The following is a 20,442-nucleotide window of genomic DNA, read 5'->3' on the forward strand; positions in this document are numbered from 1 at the left end:
GAAATCCACCAAACATGATTAGTAGTCAGTCATTGTCATCTCTTATGTCAATCTGTCATAGAAGTTCATTTTCACTTTATTTTAATAAATGTTTTTTCTTCATCACTAAATAAAATCTATTTGATCCAAATCAAAACAAGGAATAAAGGAAGAATTTGCAAAGGAAAAACAGAAGAGACAGACAAAAAATAGAGAACAATATGGCAACACAATAGAAGAAACTTTATACGTAAATAAATACATAACACTAACAATATAAAAAATATATATGAGTAAAAAAAAAGGGAGGAAAATATAACAAAGAATATTGAATTTCTTAACAGGTGTGGTGTGCTTTTCGTGAAGGCGGTGTTTGGGGTTTGAGGGAGGAAAATATAACAAAGAATATTGAATTTCTTAACAGGTGTGGTGTGCTTTTCGTGAAGGCGGTGTTTGGGGTTTGAATTTGAATCCAATCACCTCAGAGATGGAAACATATCTCAGCTGAACTAAACTTAACAAATAAGCTGCAACAATATTAACAACCGATGGGGAAATATTTTTTTTTTTTTTTTAAATGGGACCAGTTATTGGGATATATTTGCGAATTTTGATTTACCTATTTTAAATGCACTTTTCTGCACTTTGTGGAATTTATTTGCATTATGTAGTCCTGTATCATATTAGCTATTATTACAAGAAAATAGCAGCCTTGTTGATATTGAAAAAAGGAGAGAAAAAAAATTGAAGATAAAATATCTGTGCCAAAAGGAAAAATAAAAAGGATCTATGGAATATACGTTTTTAGATGTTTCTGAGGGAAATGATTTTATCTATCAACATAATCCTCTATTTAAAATGATATTTAAATTAAATGAGTAACATTTAACAGCCTGTACTTCACAGTTGTGGCATATTGGCACATGTTAGTGATCATTTTTGTACAATTATTTGCATGATTTTTGGGATTTTTATAACTCACATTCTAAAATGAAAAAGGGCGGGAGGAGATCATAGAAAAATAGATGTGTAGAGTGAGTTGAAAGAACTACACTTTTCAGTGGACAAGTCGGTCAATGAGTCAGATCCTAAATCATGTATCTCACTCAATTCCCCATCTATAGGGAAATTGGGGAGTTAGGGTCTGACTCATTGAGTGAGTAAGTTCCCTGAAGAAAGTAATTCTTTTTTAATAACTCACTCTTTACTCACCTCTGCTTAAAACTTGGAGAACAATAGGAAAAGAAATATTCAAGGAAGAGCATTACAGGACTACAAGTGTAAATGGGAATGTGAGTTTTAAGAGTGAAATTGTAGGTAGAATTTTAAATGAAATGAAATCAATGGAGAAAGTTGAAGAAATGACTTGGAGAACAATAGGAAAAGAAATATTCAAGGAAGAGCATTACAGGACTACAAGTTAGTGTAAATGGGAATGTGAGTTTTAAGAGTGAAATTGTAGGTAGAATTTTAAATGAAATGAAATCAATGGAGAAAGTTGAAGAAATGATAAAAAAAAAAGTAGATAATGCATGATTATTATAAACCAGTCTTATTTTTTTTATAAATATAAAATAAATTAATATTAAATAAACGCGAGGCATTTTATAATTAAATGAATTTATTATTTATTTTATTTAACAAAACGTTAAAAGAAGTAGTTTGTTGAGGAGTTAGTAAAAAATAAAGTTGATGAATATAAAGAGGTAGTAGGTATATTAATTTCATAATTCAGTCAAAGGAATAATATTTTTGCATTTATTAATTCATATTATATAAAATTGAGTTACCACTTAAGATTTCAAGTGAATTTCGCTGTAAATACAAATTTTGTAACCTTATGTCATATGATATTGTAAAATCTAATCGATTGATCATGACATTTTACAAAGGCTGATGCCTTTGCCTTACTTGAATCTTGGATCATCAATATAAGGACTATAGTGAGATCATGGATATCTTTGGTCTTTTAGAGATGAATGTTGAGAAATTAATTTAAAAAATAAAAAAATAATATTGATTGTTTGAATTTAATTGGGGCCCAACTGGGAGAAAAGGAATACATAATATGTATTATGTATAAGAATTTATTTTTTGGTACCTACATATGTACCTATGAAAAAATAATATTGATTGTTTGAGTTTAATTGGGGCCCAACTGGGAGAAAAGGAATACATAATATGTATTATGTATAAGAATTTATTTTTTGGTACCTACATATGTACCTATGTAAGTAAGTAGCTAACTAAAAAAAAAGAGGAGATAATTAAATATTAATCTAATAACTGAGAACGTGCTAGAGCTTGGCAGTGATAAAGTCTACGAATAATTATTTAATAAACTACATAATTATATTTCTAAATAAAAATCCTGAGAAGTTAGAAACAAAGACTTTGAGGCGATTCAAAGGTCCATTTGGAAGATGAGTGAAATGCATGGACCTTGAACGCCAAAAGTCTTTCTAAATTAGATCCCTATAGAGAAAAAATAGTCGAAATGGAAAAGTATGCTAACTAGAGATAGGAAATAAAATGGAGAGAATGAATGTAGAAATGAAAAGGAAAACATGACTATCTACAAACAGTTTCCACACAACAAAAATCCCAAAAATTATGCAAAAACAAACAAAACATCAAAGCAACACTAAATAAAGAAGAGAAAAACTTGAACAAACTAAGGCTGAGCTTCTATAGAAATAAAAAAAAAATCCCTTTTTTGTTCTTTAAGGCATTTTGAAAGATATAGTGAAAAAAACTTAACAAGAAGTAGAAATAAAAAGTTCCAATATTTGTTCGGTAACAAAACATCAAAGCAACACTAAATAAAGAAGAGAAAAACTTGAACAAACTAAGGCTGAGCTTCCATAGAAATAAAAAAAAAAAATCCCTTTTTTTGTTCTTTAAGGCATTTTGAAAGATATAGTGAAAAAAACTTAACAAGAAGTAGAAATAAAAAGTTCCAATATTTGTTCGGTAATATTACGGAAGGGAAATCTGGTTCAGATTATATCAATTTTGAAAAACAGGGGAAATAAAAGACAGAATAAAAAACATTAAAATAATATTTGAAAAACGAATTAAAATAATTTATTGCTAACAAGTATTGCTTTATGAAATAAAAAACCTAACCTACTTTACATATTCCTAGTTAATATTTTTGATTCTCGATGAGTTATATTGAAGGCACATGTGTTGAAAGTTTGGTCGATACCATTTTGAAATTTTTTGTTTTAAATAATATTTAAAATTTATTAACAATCTAAAATCTGTACACAGTGATGCTGATAATTGACATAGGAGCATTCAATAAAAAAGTATGTACAAGTTAATTTATTTGTCAATAAAGTTGGCAAAGAATATGATATATGCCAAACCTGTATTGAAAAATAACATTGGTCTTTTGAATATTGCTCTTTTGGAGAACAATGATAGAATACAAAATTTGCATTTTTCAAAGTTGATTGGAATAAAATTCTTTTTTTTTTTTACATTTTGTTTTCTGTTCCAAGTTTTCTCTTGCTCGAGCCCTACTCTGTAATATTGCACAGAAACAACTTTCATAGGATGCAAAACTTGGGACAAAACTTTTTGAGTATTAAAATCATGAGCATATAATATCATAGGTAATCCACTACCTACACATCACAAGGTAAGAATTCACCTTATTGAACATCTGTGCAGAGGCGGTCATTGTTCAACTAGGACATAGGGTCCCGTTACATCAACAAATGTAAAATGTGACCATTTAAATTCTCAATCGACGCCGGGGCGGAATGCGAACCCAGACCTTGGGATACACCCTCCCTCCCGGTGCTTTCGACCGCCTATGGTGATGCACAATGTCCCTGAAAAAACTAAACCTAAAATTCGTATCTGGGGGGGAGCATTAAAATGGTCGCTTTGATTGCGTAAAATAAATAAAAGTGCGTGCGTTAAAAAATGTCAGCTTCTATCACGGAGGGGGTTTAAATTCTCAATCGACGCCGGGGCGGAATGCGAACCCAGACCTTGGGATACACCCTCCCTCCCGGAGCTTTCGACCGCCTATGGTGATGCACAATGTCCCTGAAAAAACTAAACCTAAAATTCGTATCTGGGGGGGGGAGCATTAAAATGGTCGCTTTGATTGCGTAAAATAAATAAAAGTGCGTGCGTTAAAAAATGTCAGCTTCTATCACGGAGGGGTGCTGCGTTACTGCAGGATGGTTTGCTGCTGTTGCGGGTTTGCCCCGGGCAGTATGGAGGCGATGGGACTCGCTGCGCTCGCTAGATTGGACGCGTCTAGAATGCCGAGTTTCTCGCGATGCATGCGCTCAATGTGTCGCGCCACGTGCATCTTCTGCTAATGGGACTTGCTGCGCTCGCTAGATTGGACGCGTCTAGAATGCCGAGTTTCTCGCGATGCATGCGCTCAATGTGTCGCGCCACGTGCATCTTCTGCTTGGCGCGGTAATTACAGTACGGACATTGGAACTGCGGCTCCTTCCCGCACTCCCACTTCTGATGGTTCCGAAGCGAGCTCTTCAGCTTGTAGTGTCGGCCGCAGTTGGGGCACTCCACGCCCTTGTCCCCACTTGGACTGGGTGGAGAATTAGAGAGTGCAGCGCGCTGGAGGAGTGATGGAACGGACGGGTAATGAGCACTCCACGCGTCCCAGGATTGTAGATAGTGACCCTTCCAGAGCTTGGAGATATCATTCTCTGCAAAACACGTTTTTTATGAAATCAAACAAAACAAACCGGACACACAGAAAACGAAATCAGTGGGGTGCTCGACAGATCGGGGGACAAAAGGGGGGGGGGGCGATGACGTCACACCCCAATTATACGTATCTGTTATAGTAAAATTACAACTGTTATTATGAGACAGTCAGGTTTTTGATAAAGCGCAAATTATCAGGAAGATGAATGTCTTCACGTCTTCTTCCCTGTTACGTGAAAAAGGTGGCATTTTCAAAATCGCAAAACGAACATAGCTCGAATTGAAAGACAGAAAACACAAGGTTCTAAATGAAGTCAGCAAAGCAAGCCAAAAGACAACGAACAATGCAACATGTAAATGCCTGGGTAATTCCATTTGAGTATGCAACGTGCTCAACACACAATGGCAATCTTTTCTTCAAACATTCATGGACGGCCCAAAATACAAGGAATTTAAAACTAAGATTATTGTTTCGCTCTTGTTTTATTAGCGTTAATAGAATATTAAAAGGACTCTACAGTTAAATGAAAGGACATTTCAGTCTTATCGCAGAAATCTTGAAGGCATTGTGAAAATGTACCGCTGATCTTTCGTGGGTTAAATTTCAGTGAAAATTTGATTTCTAATTTTCTACTAACAGATAAAACAAAAGCGAAACTACAACTCAATTAAAACTTAGCAATATGAGCGGAATGAATAGGCATCGACCATCGACTTAACTGAAGAAAATTTAACCCCGTAAAAAAATGGTGATTGCAGAAATTTTTACTGCTCTTTGTCCAAATTAGATGTAATGCTCCTTGGATCAATGTTTTTTAAAATCTTTCCAATACAATATTCACTCACTGCAAAAGAAAATTGCTTAAAATATTACTTTATTCAGAGTGGCTATAATACATGATTTGCCAGTCTTGGTGAAACCAGAAAAGTGAGTCAAATCAAAACAGAACTTGTAAACAGAAAATTGACAACTGAAGTTGAAATATGGAATTTAAGATGACTAGGCGCCAGCTTTCAAAGCGAGTCCATGCTTATTGAACTTAAATTCTGAACAAGTTACTAGTAAGAAGAAAATTATGTTGAACTTAAACATTTCTAATACATGGGTAATATGTGTCGGTCTATTCATTCCGCTTTAAGGTAAGAAGATAAATAACTGTTTGAAATTTTAAACTAAAACATCCAATATTTACTTGAATATTTGAACAAAAGTGGGTTTACCGTCAGCAACACATTTAGCCCAGCTAACAGCTAGAATTAGGGACTTCTGAGGAGAAAACCCTCCGAACTGGTAGATTTTATTTTATTTTTAATATAGGTAATAAAACATTTCTGTTCAATTATTCAAGTAAATAGATACAACACAATTTTAGATGTCAACTTTTGCACGTACTAACTACATTTACATTTCAGCTTTATATGAACTTTCCATCCAAAGTTATCTTAAGGACCCCTCAAAAACATTTTCTAACAAGTTCCGTACAGAAATTGACATCCAAACAAAAATCCTGGAGAAATGTTTCTTCGAAATAATAGAGTTGAGTACTGAAATAGAAGTAAGAAAGTTAGTTCACAGGGTATTTATCTATGTCGAATGCCTTCATTCAAGGTTTCACAGCTGAATCTTTTTAAACAATAGTTGATGATACCAAATATCAAAGGTCATTTGGGAATACATAGGAAAAGTAAGGACATGGAGCTTAAAGGGTTTAGGTTATTTTATTATCATAGGATATATTTGTTCGTTTACATTTTTGCCTACCTAAAGCTTTCTATTATGTTGGAATTCATACCTAAAAGCTCACTAGAAAATCTTAAAATAACTTTTAAAATAATTATTAGATCATCTAAATAAAAAGTAAAGTATCTACAACTTTTATTAATTCCTATGATTTTTTTCCTAGTGATTAAAAATTTAAATTCCTAGGCATTAGAAGTGTCAATAGAACTTTTTCACTAAATGGATTAAAACGATTTTACGTTAGGCCACAGAAAAAAAAAGAAGTCTCATCCTAAAAACATGTTAATCATTTTCACCAATAAAAGGATATGAAGAAGAGCAAGAATAGGGGGAAAAAGAGAAGAGAGAAAGGTTTTGAAGTTCACGAAAGCAAATGGGGTTAGCCTCAGCCCAGTCATCATATGAAAGCCAAAGAATGGCTAAAAGCCCAAAGAAACAATTTTCCCCAGAATAAATAAAATAAAATGAGGTAGAGACCCTTTTAGAAAACTTCTTTTCAAGATGCTTTCTTTTTAGCAGACCGTTAAAGACCAGAATCTTACAAGATGCTTTTTTTTATCCCACCAAGAATGTACAATCAAGAAATCCAAATAATTGGAGGTTCAGTTAGTCAGGAATAACTGAATCAAATTCATTTAGAAAAAAAAAATCACATTGATTTTCTGCCAAAAATCAAAGATTCAAAATTTGAGGGGGACATTCGCTTCCAGGAATACAGAGGATTAAATGAACTGCATTCAAAAGACAGGAGGGACAGAAAAGAGAGAAGACTTGGTTAGAATTTGGGTTAGCAAAACAAAAGAGTTTGTCAATTCAAGTTAATTTAAAAAAAAAGTTTGTTTAAAACGTGATGAAATACATGCAACTTGTGAAACAAAGTTAGTCAGAAGTTAGGTATTTGGAAAAAAACAAACATGAAAAATAGTTATGTCGTATACCAAACTATGTCCATTCTTCATAAGAAAAAAATGGAAAATAATAACGGCCGATTATTAAAATTTTGGACTCTCCTGAAGTCAAAAACAACCCTCCTAAAAAAGTATCCCGATTTATTATTATTATTTTTTTAGTCCAATAACACCAGGCAATCCCCACTTTTTCTCAGACTTACGGCTACTCATTACTCCGACAGCATTTGGTATTTGTTACAGCTCCAATGTAGTATTTAATTAACCATCTAACTGCATCAAACAGCTAGACCAAAAAGCAAATAGACAAAAAAGAAGGGGAAAAACCAATTTCTTTCTCTCAGCGGCGATTTAGATCGGATAAAAAAAGTGGCTAATTTATCTCGTCCGCTTGAAGACAAGAAACAAATTTCTTTTGTGTATCTGTCTGACCAGAAGAAACCGTTTGGTCAGAACATATCTTTCTAGCAGTGGCGTGGCGTGAGGTTTTTCAAAGGGTGAAGCTATAAACCCACATAGAATAGAACATACCTTGTACTGCTAGAATAGGACTGAAAAGTCCCTGTACTCTTGCAGTCTAACCAAGGTCTTATATGGACAGCATTAAGCAGAAAAGAACCATCCTTAAGGGGAACTGCCTTATGGACGGTTCTTTTCTGCTGAATACTGTCCATATATTTGATTGGTAATAGATCACACATTACATTGTCAGAGATACGTATACAGGTGGTCTTAGAATCTCCGTTAAAAAATCGCTGAAAATCTTGCTAAGTGGTAAGTAAATTTGCGGGTGAGAAAAAACCCGTAGAGAGAAAGGAAAGCGGGTCTCCCCTAGCTTCCATATACACGACACTGGTTACTTACAACCGTACATATCTCGTAAGGTACATATTTGGAACAAATCAGCGTCTAGAAATAACTGAACAAACACCAAATGTTACACGACCATCGCGGTACTTTAGAACTAAGGAGCTTGGACTTAAGAACTGTGATAGCAACCATGCGAAACACGATGGAATATCCGGGTTGGAGGACCAAAAGTTTCAGCAAAAAGATACATTGTTATGAAATTGACATTTTTTTCACTGAGCGTGTGATCATTAGATTTATTTTGTCTTGACCTATTTCTATTAAGATGGGTAAGTTAATAGATATGTTAGGCCAATTAGGCCATAGGTAAAAAGGAGTATGAAATAAACGGCAAATATATCTTCTGCTTGGCGCGGTAATTACAGTACGGACATTGGAACTGCGGCTCCTTCCCGCACTCCCACTTCTGATGGTTCCGAAGCGAGCTCTTCAGCTTGTAGTGTCGGCCGCAGTTGGGGCACTCCACGCCCTTGTCCCCACTTGGACTGGGTGGAGAATTAGAGAGTGCAGCGCGCTGGAGGAGTGATGGAACGGACGGGTAATGAGCACTCCACGCGTCCCAGGATTGTAGATAGTGACCCTTCCAGAGCTTGGAGATATCATTCTCTGCAAAACACGTTTTTTATGAAATCAATTAAGAACTGCAGGTACGCAGAGAAGTTTTTTCCTCCAGTGCCCTAAGGTCCTAAGAGCAGCTATTTTTCTACAGGTATGATCATGATCACGAGACTCACTGAGAAAAAGGGCTCATGCCAAGGGCCTTTAATGGCCTAAAAACTACCAGCAAATTTTTCTTTATGCATTGACCAAAAAATGTGTACCAAATTTCATCAAAATCCGACCAAGAGTTATGTGAAACGAAAATAATAATAATAATAATCAGATATAATTAAAGTTTAAATGGGACTCATACTGTAATTTTAATTTCATTTTTTCACGCGTGGAGCTAGCGCTACCACCTCTTCCTTAATAACCAAACTCCCCACCAGAGTGCGTTGTTTTGACGACGAATTTTCCCCAGATATAATTAAAGTTTAAATGGGACTCATACTGTAATTTTAGTTTCACTTTTTCACGCGTGGAGCTAGCGCTACCACCTCTTCCTTAATAACCAAACTCCCCACCAGAGTGCGTTGTTTTGACGACGAATTTTCCCTTAATTTTCGTGCGCATACCCGCGCTTCTCAAGCAGTGGTTGCCCTAGATTCCAACTCTACGTAACTTTAATGCTTCGAATGTAAAACTCTATTATTATTAAGGAAGTTGATTGCTTGCCAGGTAGGAAACTTTCACCAATGCTCTTTGCCTGCTGAGAGTACGTTAAACTCGAGACTCGAGTGGAGAATTTTCAGTGACTGGAATATATTGGAGAAGACGGAGATAATACGTTATGCCACTATACTGGGTGAAGTGGAAATTTCCAGTCACTGCAATAGATCGGATACAAAGGGTACGGACTTTTCTAAAGTTAGACTGGAATACCTATACCCTGTTTTAACCTATTGCCAGAATGAGACTGAAAAGTCCCTTTACTCCCGCAGTCGAAACAAGGTCTTATTTGGAACTGCAGAAGCTCTAATGGCTCCAATAAATTGGAGACTAAGGCACGGATTTCGGGCATAATGGTCATATCCTTGGAGTTACTAGTAAGGGGACATAGAGTACCTTATTTCCCCTGTGTTCATTATGTGAAGCCGAAAATCCCCTCCCCAAGTGCGTCAAAAATGTCTTGCATTGAAATTTGGCACAACCTGGTCATCCCGGCTTTCCTAATTCTCAGAGGCTGGTATTAGGACCAGGGACCACACTATCTTCTCAGTGGAATTTTAAAACAGGGTGATCCCATTTTCATTTCTCGTGGACTCTGTGCAGGAATGGTTTAGTTAAATTGCTGTTGGCACAGGTTTTGCCAAGGGACGGTGAACAATCTCGAAGTATTTTCAATATGACAAAATAACTGTGATCTTGCCGATTCGGGATTCAGAGGGGCGCAAGTTCAATTCCATTTGTTTCCAAATGTAATCAAAATATATCTCCTGCTGTATATAATGTTTGTCTTTTGAAAATAAAACCATTTTATTTAATAAAATTATTAAAAAATAAAATTCAGGACAGAGAAAAGAAGGAATAAATGACCTTGACAATAAAATAGCAATAGACTGAATGAAGGCTTTCAACATACAAAAGCGGACCCTAGACAATCTGGCTTTGTGAGTTATAATAATTAATTAATTATTTATATTTATTTTTTTTGTCCTGTTCAGAGTGGCAAGATTCTCAAAGGATAAGCTCTTCCAACCAACCACAAAATTTACACTGATCTTGCACAAGGATCCACAGCTCAACCTGAAGTTTTTTTTTTTTTTTTTTTTTTTTTTTTTCTAAGCCTCTTTTTTAAGCCATTGATGATCAAGAGTCCGCTCATACCGAGGTAATTGAACATAAATCTCGTAATTACATATTAGAAAATTTATAGTGGACAGTAGGTTGAAGTGGGAGGGTATCTTCCTGAACTCTGAAATCAAAAGAATTTCGGGACAAAAAAAAAACCCACATGCAACATTTCGTCATGGTGTTCACAGCCTTTGGTTGACACAAGCTGAAAGAAATTCGAAAAGCTTTCAAAGTAGAATGATAGTTAAAGACAAGAAAGAATTGATACTTTCTTTTCCGTTTTATAATTGGTACTTTCTTTTGGAAGGAAGCATTTTTTTTTTTTTTTTTTCAAAAACACCTCAATTACGAGAAGCAGTCAGTTCACATTAAATTTAACCTGTAGTGCTTTTTTTAAAAATCAGCATTATTAACTTTCTAACGATGAAGCAGCATTGTAATTCGATCAGCATTGAAAGCTCTTCTTGATTGGTTCACAGGGACAGAGGGCAAGATAGACGAGGTCGGATTTGTTTTGTTTGAATACAACAGTTTTCATAAGAACGTGTTTGCAGTTCCATGCTGACTCAAGTAATCTCAGGAAAACCCAAAAGAAGAAGAAAAGTATTCTTTAGTTATTTTTCTAATTAGGTATTTTTCTTTTCACAAAATACCCCAGTAAAATTTAAGTTCAATGTTTAAATTCCATGGTTTAATATTTTGAATCGTCAAAAAGTTAATTGTCTTTGGGCAGGAATAACTGAGTCAGGAGTCAGCATGACAAGTTCAATAATGTTTAAATTCCATGGTTTAATATTTTGAATCGTCAAAAAGTTAATTGTCTTTGGGCAGGAATAACTGAGTCAGGAGTCAGCATGAAATAATTTCACCAAAAAAATTTGTTTAAATGTTCAGAAATTTGAAATTTAGACATAAATGAATAGAAGAAAAAAAAAAGAGTACAAATATAGAAATCAGAAGATTGAAAAAAAATGCCCTCCTTGGATTTACGTGCAAAGTTAAATTAGTCATTCAGCAATTAAGTAATTGTTAACAGAAAAAAATGCATTTTTTTTCCTTTTTCTCAAGTTCCGTTAGATAAAATCTCAGAGTGAATTAGTCAAAGTTGTGGTCGAACACATGCTCTGTATAAGGTGATGGGAAAAAGTGTCACTTTCTACTGGCCTCTTATAGGGAGAGTAGGTGTATGCTCGGTACAACGTCTGATATTTGAAACCCATAAAGGTGGTGAATTCAATCGAGTAAAAATATAGAAATCAGAAGATTGAAAAAAATGCCCTCCTTGGATTTACGTGCAAAGTTAAATTAGTCATTCAGCAATTAAGTAGTTGTTAACAGAAAAAAATGCATTTTTTTTTTCTTTTTCTCAAGTTTCCTTAGATAAAATCTCAGAATGAATTAGTCAAAGTTGTGGTCGAACACATGCTCTGTATAACTTTCTACTGGCCTCTTATAGGGAGAGTAGGTGTATGCTCGGTACAACTTCTGATATTTGAAACCCATAAAGGTGGTGAATTCAATCATGAGTCAATAGATTCTAAACATGAAGTTATCCTACCCCCCATAATAACACATTCTGCTACAACTTTCTTTTCTTGCTAATATTACTAGTATAAACCTAAGACATACCCATACGGAACCTACTAAACCTATAAACAAAACAAAACATAGGGAACTAAAAAATCATAGATCAGGTGTACCCACCTCTGTGCTGTACCTATTAGGGAAAGTATGGATTGCTTTATGCTAGCAGGAATCTCACCCACCCACGTATTTGCTCTTTGACGTATCACAGATTATTATTATTTTTGTATTATTTTATTTTTGCATAACTAATAACTAGATAGGTATTTTTGAATTTTTAGTCGACACTTGGTCATTGTTGATAGAGACAGAAAAGGGAAAACTAACACCTCACGAAACCCATTTATCGTTAGGTCGGATAGAAATAGAACCTCACATATCAAGAAGTCAAGAAGGAGAGAAAACTGAAATTTGGTTTGACAGTTTGCTCTAAGCTAGTTGTTTGGTATCTCGTTCGTTAGCAATAAAAAATACTGTTAAAGGTGTGACTACAAAGAAGAAATATCCATCCGTACTGCTGAATCGACTGAGCTGAAAAAAAGGTTTTCAATTAGAAATCAACATTCACCGAAATGCACAAAAATATTGACTAGTGATCAAAAAGTCATTGGAGCAAGTTTCAGATCTTTACAGCGAGGTCCTATTTAACGTTAACGATTTCAAAGTTGTCTAGTACCTATGTAATATCTATTAATAGTTCATAGATCCAAAATAACATTCGATTTTCGTGCATTTCAGTGCTAAAGGAGAGAAAAACAAATGCAACATTGGTTAATATTCCCAAGATTATATTTGAAAGAGAATCACCAATGAAAAAATCGTTCAGAAATAGAAAAGGTCAAGAAAGAACAATAGAAACCAGAAAATGAAAGAGCATGTAAGAAGAAGTTAAACAAGAGAGGAAAAAAAGACACCAATATGATTGAGTTAGTTAAGAACAAATCATTACAGCGAGGTCCTATTTAACGTTAACGATTTCAAAGTTGTCTAGTACCTATGTAATATCTATTAATAGTTAATAGATCCAAAATAACATTCCAAACGGGTCGATTTTCGTGCATTTCAGTGCTAAAGGAGAGAAAAACAAACGCAACATTGGTTAATATTCCCAAGATTATATTATTTGAAAAAGAATCACCAATGAAAAAAATCGTTCAGAAATAGAAAAGGTCAAGAAAGAACAGTAGAAACCAGAAAATGAAAGAGCATGTAAGAAGAAGTTAAACAAGAGAGGAAAAAAAGACACCAATATGATTGAGTTAGTTAAGAACAGTAAATTAAAGGTGAATTTTGTAAATATTATATTACACAAAGGCTGAAAGACATGAATAAATAATTATTTAAAATATACATATAAATGAAAACCATATTGGTTCACAAGTTTTCCTTAAGCGAAATAACATGTAAAAGAGGGCGAATTAAAATTTTACTGAACAATTAAGAAAAATTGCCACGCTGGAAAACTTGCCAACCAATACGGTTTCATTGAGGTTAAAAAATGTCAATTACTCATTAAGTTATCTTTTTCTAGCTCAGTTAAAAAAATTTCACTACAATGAATAGCTGATCTCATAAGATCTCTTATGATAGCAACCATGCGAAACACGATGGAATATCCGGGTTGGAGGACCAAAAGTTTCAGCAAAAAGATACATTGTTATGAAATTGACATTTTTTCACTGAGCGTGTGATCATTAGATTGATTTTGTCTTGACCTATTTCTATTAAGATGGGTAAGTTAAATGTTAGGTTAATTAGGCCATAGGTAAAAAGGAGTATGAAATAAATGGCAAATATTTAACTATCATTTAATTGTTAAAAGGGAAAAAGGCAAGTTAAAAATAAATCTAGTGATCAACACAGACATTTTCAATTTCAAGATTAGAAAAGAGAGCTATAAAATAAGAAACTAACCTTTTTGAAACCAGGGTATTTATTTTTAAAAAATTGCTCATTTTTTCCCATACTTCAGAAGTATAAAAAATGAGGGTAAAAATTGATAACAATCAGATTAATAACATTGAAAGTAAAGATTTTGAAGAAATATTTTTAAAAAAGAACACCAAAAAAATCTGTATGTAGTCCATGGATTTTTTTTTCTTCTGTTTATGTTAAAAAGAAAAATTAGTTAATTTAGTGCTTTAACTTTTTAAGTAATCGAACTTCTTCGATAATGTATTTAAAATTTTTGTTTGACTTTTAAGTTGCTTCGTTGTGGGTGATTTTGGTTGTCAGTCGTCAGGGAGCTCTAAGCTTTCAGACAGAACCAATTTTAATCTATCTGAAAAGGTACTGAAAATGAAAACCCATTTGATCACCTATCTAATAGATATCTTCCTACTGAAAATAACCATTTCCTACATTTCAACAAGATTTTTTTAAAAAAATAATAATAATAAAAAAACAGATTTCTAACAAAATAATGTAAAAGGTATTTTATATTTTATTTAGTAATAAAATTTATCATAATAAATATGGAAACAAAATAGTAATGAACTAAAAGATAAAATTAAATTCTATATTTAAAAAATGGTAAAGATAAAAAAAACACACACATAAAAATAAACAATATTAAGTAATTTGTACCATTTATAAAATCAATAATAAAATTGCTAGAATTTCATTTCTTAAAATAATAATGATTGGAAAATTTGATGAGTTTTATTAGTGGAAGTTCTTCAAAAAAATAGCACAAAAAGTAATTATTGTAATCAATAATCAGAACAATTTAATACCTACCAATTTAAGGGAAACAATTTTACTAGGTAAACTTGGTATGTAGAGGAGGAAAGCTTTAAGCAATATTGTACTGACAAAATCTAAATATAGTGGTAATAAAACATAATAAAATACATGTTTCAGACAGTCAGCAGACTTCAATACACCTAGCCAACAGTCAATCAAAGAGCAGAGTCACTCTACTTGGTAAATCTCCGTTGAACATCTGAATTCACGCGAAAATACTTCACTCCATAGTAGGAGAAAAAGTTCCTCAACTGAAACGTTGCCGCCGCAGGCGATTTTTTCATCAATCGCTTCAGCTTTCTCACCACCCATGAAGGTACGGCCAACGAAGGTTTAAAGCGAAACTTCATGTCCCCCCGCACACTGAACGCAGTCTGGTGGAGGAAAATTTCCTCTTCTTGACGCAAACTGTCCGCCTGGGTCGAGCTGAAAAACTCGCGGACCTTTTCCGCTAGGGCGCGGTTAATGTGAACCATATCTCAAGAGAAAGAGGCAATGTAAGTTTTTCTTTAATGTTTGGGACAGCGCCAGCGAATCTAAAGTTATCGGTTTTGGTGCTTGGCTTTCTAAAGATATCGATATTTCATCGATTTGAGTGCTTAGCTTCTGAAGAAATTGATTAGGCTCTCTGAACGACAAACTTGACAACGAAATAATGATAGATCAAAATGAAGAACAAGAAAATATGTAAGTTTTTCTTTAATGTTTGGGACAGCGCCAGCGAATCTAAAGTTATCGGTTTTGGTGCTTGGCTTTCCAAAGATATCGATATTTCATCGATTACAGCACTCAATGCTTAGCTTCTGAAGAAATTGATTAGGCTCTCTGAACGACAAACTTGACAACGAAATAATGATAGATCAAAATGAAGAACAAGAAAATGTAAAATCTTTTCCTTCGTTAAACATTGCTAATAAAAAATTAACTTTAGAACGCATAAACTACCCGTGATAAAGCAGTAATAATTTTTGGAATTTAATTTATTATGCAAATTGAAAATATAGAAACGCACGAAAAAGCTTAACAAGAAAAACACGAAAATCAATTTCCGTACATCAAGCAGATCGGAAAACCGGTTAGGAGTATATCTGGACATGGTTGACGATGAACGTAGAAGATTCGGCATTTTAGAAATCAGCTAGGGAAGACGATTTTGATGAACTAGGAAAATTCGGCATTTTCTTCTGCGACAGAGAGGAATTTTTATCGTTATTTTGGTCGTTTTTGTTGAATACCATCACGCTTATGACATATTTTTTGTTGTTGTAACACTTCACACATTGTAAATTATAATGATTTGAATACTGGACAGAATGTATGGTCTTATTGTTTATTAATAGTTCCAGATTGTTTGCTATTTCATGATTGTTCGATTATTGGTTTTCTTCCCGAGTCCACTAGGTTCCAGATTTCACTTTCACCACCAGACAGGCCCGTGAGATAATGATTGGTCACATTCGAAGAATTCAATACTGACACCTGGATCTCACGAATTATGATTGCTCGATTATTGGTTTTCTTCCCGAGTCCACTAGGTTCTAGATTTCACTTTCACCACCAGACAGGCCCGTGAGATAATGATTGGTCACATTCGAAGAATTCAATACTGACACCTGGATCTCACGAATAATTCCTTGGGAACAACCTACAACGAAATCACTTTTCAATTAATGCTATCATCGACATATTAAATGGGCACGAGAGAAAAATCTTCAAATAATCACTCTAATATTTACAGTTTTTGACGATTCAATCATGCCCAACTCTTTTGTCACCGGTATGCCAAGATGTGTATTAGAAGTCCAAATAGTTCAACGATCTTCACAGTTTTATCTGAAAAACAAAACTTCTGGTATTGGTCAGGCGATTCAATAATGTCCAACTCTTTTGTCAGCGGTATGCCAAGATGTGTATTAGAAGTCCAAATAGTTCAACGATCTTCACAGTTTTATCTGAAAAACAAAACTTCTGGTATTGGTCAGACACTACTATTTTTGATGAAAAAAGTTGACGAAACTTCAATAAACTTGGCAATGATGATCCGAAATCACGTCCCTTGGATTCGTATAGCAAACAATTTAGATACAACTTTTAGAAATAAAATTTTCTACTACACTTGTCAGCAAAATTCTAGAAATTTGTGAAAAAACTAGGAACTAAAAACTCTCTTTCCAAAACGGAATTCAACAGCAGCACGGTATTACGTGCAATGAGACAATAGAAGAAAATTTCAATGAAACTAGATATGAAGGTACTTTTGGTACAATAATAACTTGTGTACAAGTATATTGGAGATAATGGGGAAAAAGCTTAAACCTAAGTATAAAATCAGTTGTTTCTGAACGTCATGGAAAAATACTGAAGGTAAAACAAGAGAAAAGCTGCTCATATAGGAATAAACGTTTCGTAATTTGGTGAACACGTACCACCGTGGGACTCAACAGTCATTCCTGCGCCAGCAAGTTGCTGACTCAAGTTATTCATCTACATGACTTCAAGGTCACTTGAGTAAATTCACTCATTTATGTACTTGAAGGTCATCATCTTGACCTTGACATCATACTTAACCTTGATGTAATGACTAAAGGCCATTCTTTCTACACATTAACGACACCCAAGGTCACTCATTTGTGCTTGAACTTGATATGCGTCAACAGATGCGCCTTCTGTTTGGCGGCATAGCTACACAGGACGCACTTGAACTGCGGCTCCTTGCCACACTCCCAGCGCTTGTGATTGAGAAGGGAACTCTTCAGTTTGTACTGGCGCCCGCACGACTCACACTCGACCGGTTTCTGGGGCGGCGTGGGTGGGGAGTGCTGCGTGGAGGTGGCTGTTGTCTCCTGGGTGTTGAGCGATGAGGTAAAGTTGGACAAGGTGACGCGGCTCTCGCACGAGCTGGGCCTCCTCTTGAGGGGAAACGTGTTCCGTGAGAGCATGTTCTCATTGTTGTTCTTGAGGCAGAGGCTGAGTGGCGGGTTGGACAGCGCGGCTATGAGATGCTGAGGTGGCGGAGGCAGACTGGAGGACACATTGGACGTCGTGAGAGCGAACTGTAACAGCTGTTGCTGGTACTTCATATACTCTTCCATATCTGTTAGCAACATGAGCGGAGGGGGAGGGGGACGGATTAACTTGAGGGGCGGGAGAGGGGAAAGTTCGAACGCGACGAACGTTCCCTCGGAAGGTGGTGGCGGAAAAGATTGCAAGAGCCGGCGATGGTCGATTTAAATGGGGTTTATTTGACTCTCAATATCAAAATCTTACACTCAATTATTACTCGTACCTAACAGTCCTCAACCCTTGTATCCCCTTATCAAGTCTCAACCAAATTTTCCTGAAAGGCCCAAGAAATCAACAACCCTCGCCGAAGTCCCATCTTGCCGGCTTCTCGTAACTTTCCCAATTTTGCCCTCACGGCATCCAAGACCACTATTTTAAAGTAACACATTAAACTGCAGGACTGCTGATAAAGCCTCCCCAGCAACTGCTCGCAAAGCCTCCTCCAAATGCACCAAAAGGGAAAGCACTTCAGCTGTCAGCAAAAGATGCTTCCACTTACGAAACAGATTAATTTATTTACATTGATTTGAGCGCGTTTGAAAAAACCACATCCGAAATATCCGTGTCGCCAAAAAATACAAATAATCGGCCGTCAACTACAAAAGATTGGACACGGGAACTTTATGAACGTGAGCGAAAATGGTATGAATTTCTGGCAAAAATGTAGATTCATACTATATAGCTCCTAGGTTGCTGTCCATGTACATAAATGCTCAATTGCTGCCTCTATTACCAATGTACTGTACATAGAATATGATGGTTATTGGGCCTAGCATGGGTGTAAATGGTGATGGGTTATCCACGAATGAGAAAATTTCTACAGAATGTCACTGATTTAAATTTTTCAGATTTTGAATTTTCGATATTGATTTTATTAAATCTATTAAACCCAAACTTTGGGCAGTCCGTCAATAAATTTGATTGGTTGTTTCTCTCTATTGTGGGGGATCATTCCCCTCTGAGCCTAGGCTAAATAAATGTCGAGATTTTGCCATTTTGAAGTGGTATCAAGCGGTTCAAACTTTTGCAAATGTGGATCCTTTTCCATTGTCCATTTTTACTGAGAATCCTCTTGCCTTTAATCTCCAGAGAAAATCCGAACACAACTTGAAACTTTGAGCCCTTGCAATTTTTTTCTGCCATGTCCTGGCCGACAATATTCACTTGACAATCAAATTGACATCTAGAGACATAATACTGAGTACTGAGGAACATTTGACTAACCCTACTATGGTGACATACTGTATGAATACGTTTTTCCTCCCCACTTGAAAAAACAATCAACTAACCGGAACCCCCTAACTGTGTACATACATATTTCTATCACCTCCTATTAGTTTCTCAATATCTAACACATGCCTGACCAGTATGAATCTACATTTTTGCCAGAAATTCATACCATTTTCGCTCACGTTCATAAAGTTCCCGTGTCCAATCTTTTGTAGTTGACGGCCGATTATTTGTATTTTTTGGCGACACGGATATTTCGGATGTGGTTTTTTCAAACGCGCTCAAATCAATGTAAATAAATTAATCTGTTTCGTAAGTGGAAGCATCTTTTGCTGACAGCTGAAGTGCTTTCCCTTTTGGTGCATTTGGAGGAGGACCGGCGATGGTCGATTTAAATGGGGTTTATTTGACTCTCAATATCAAAATCTTACACTCAATTATTACTCGTACGTAACAGTCCTCAACCCTTGTATCCCCTTATCAAGTCTCAACCAAATTTTCCTGAAAGGCCCAAGAAATCAACAACCCTCGCCGAAGTCCCATCTTGCCGGCTTCTCGTAACTTTCCCAATTTTGCCCTCACGGCATCCAAGACCACTATTTTAAAGTAACACATTAAACTGCAGGACTTCTGTTAAAGCCTCCCCAGCAACTGCTCGCAAAGCCTCCTCCAAATGCACCAAAAGGGAAAGCACTTCAGCTGTCAGCAAAAGATGCTTCCACTTACGAAACAGATTAATTTATTTACATTGATTTGAGCGCGTTTGAAAAAACCACATCCGAAATATCCGTGTCGCCAAAAAATACAAATAATCGGCCGTCTACTACAAAAGATTGGACACGGGAACTTTATGAACGTGAGCGAAAATGGTATGAATTTCTGGCAAAAATGTAGATTCATACTGGTCAGGCATGTGTTAGATATTGAGAAACTAACAGGAGGTGATAGAAATATGTATGTACACAGTTAGGGGGTTCCGGTTAGTTGATTAAGTCAGGACTTCAGGAGGAAAAGATGTTTGTTTTTTCAAGTGGGGAGGAAAAACGTATTCATACAGTATGTCACCATAGTAGGGTTAGTCAAATGTTCCTCAGTACTCAGTATTATGTCTCTAGATGTCAATTTGATTGTCAAGTGAATATTGTCGGCCAGGACATGGCAGAAAAAAAATTGCAAGGGCTCAAAGTTTCAAGTTGTGTTCGGATTTTCTCTGGCAAAAAACGGTCA

At 35.4% G+C, this 20,442-nt stretch overlaps 3 protein-coding genes and 4 long non-coding RNA genes across 7 annotated transcripts in view; 2 read left to right on the forward strand and 5 right to left on the reverse strand.

Annotated features, from left to right (window-relative positions):
• LOC113465912 overlaps nucleotides 1–20,442 on the reverse strand; it is a 98,081-nt gene that overhangs the window by 30,539 nt on the left and 47,100 nt on the right. The gene's annotated exons all lie outside the window — the stretch shown is intronic.
• The window catches only part of LOC103505550 (longitudinals lacking protein, isoforms F/I/K/T-like), a 116,545-nt gene that overhangs the window by 21,526 nt on the left and 74,577 nt on the right, over nucleotides 1–20,442 (reverse strand). The gene's annotated exons all lie outside the window — the stretch shown is intronic.
• On the reverse strand, nucleotides 897–2,619 carry LOC113465921. The gene is made up of 3 exons (XR_003390497.1): nucleotides 2,206–2,619; nucleotides 1,346–2,092; nucleotides 897–1,203 (listed from the first exon to the last, which is right to left on the reverse strand). It is a non-coding gene; the product is annotated as an uncharacterized LOC113465921 (long non-coding RNA).
• LOC113465918 lies at nucleotides 8,314–14,552 on the forward strand. The gene is made up of 2 exons (XR_003390494.1): nucleotides 8,314–8,505; nucleotides 13,943–14,552. It is a non-coding gene; the product is annotated as an uncharacterized LOC113465918 (long non-coding RNA).
• On the forward strand, nucleotides 11,361–13,088 carry LOC113465920. The gene is made up of 2 exons (XR_003390496.1): nucleotides 11,361–11,817; nucleotides 12,101–13,088. It is a non-coding gene; the product is annotated as an uncharacterized LOC113465920 (long non-coding RNA).
• LOC113465917 lies at nucleotides 16,002–16,781 on the reverse strand. Its single transcript, XR_003390493.1, has 2 exons — nucleotides 16,536–16,781; nucleotides 16,002–16,401 (listed from the first exon to the last, which is right to left on the reverse strand). It is a non-coding gene; the product is annotated as an uncharacterized LOC113465917 (long non-coding RNA).
• On the reverse strand, nucleotides 17,231–18,634 carry LOC113465915 (zinc finger protein 257-like). Its single transcript, XM_026820878.1, has one exon. It carries the CDS (start codon nucleotides 18,027–18,029, stop codon nucleotides 17,547–17,549), a length of 483 nt encoding a protein of 160 aa, XP_026676679.1. The 5' UTR covers nucleotides 18,030–18,634; the 3' UTR covers nucleotides 17,231–17,546.

The sequence above is a fragment of the Diaphorina citri genome, unplaced genomic scaffold (genome assembly GCF_000475195.1).
Source record: "Diaphorina citri unplaced genomic scaffold, Diaci psyllid genome assembly version 1.1 scaffold181, whole genome shotgun sequence".
NCBI classification, from domain to species: Eukaryota; Metazoa; Arthropoda; class Insecta; order Hemiptera; family Psyllidae; genus Diaphorina; species Diaphorina citri.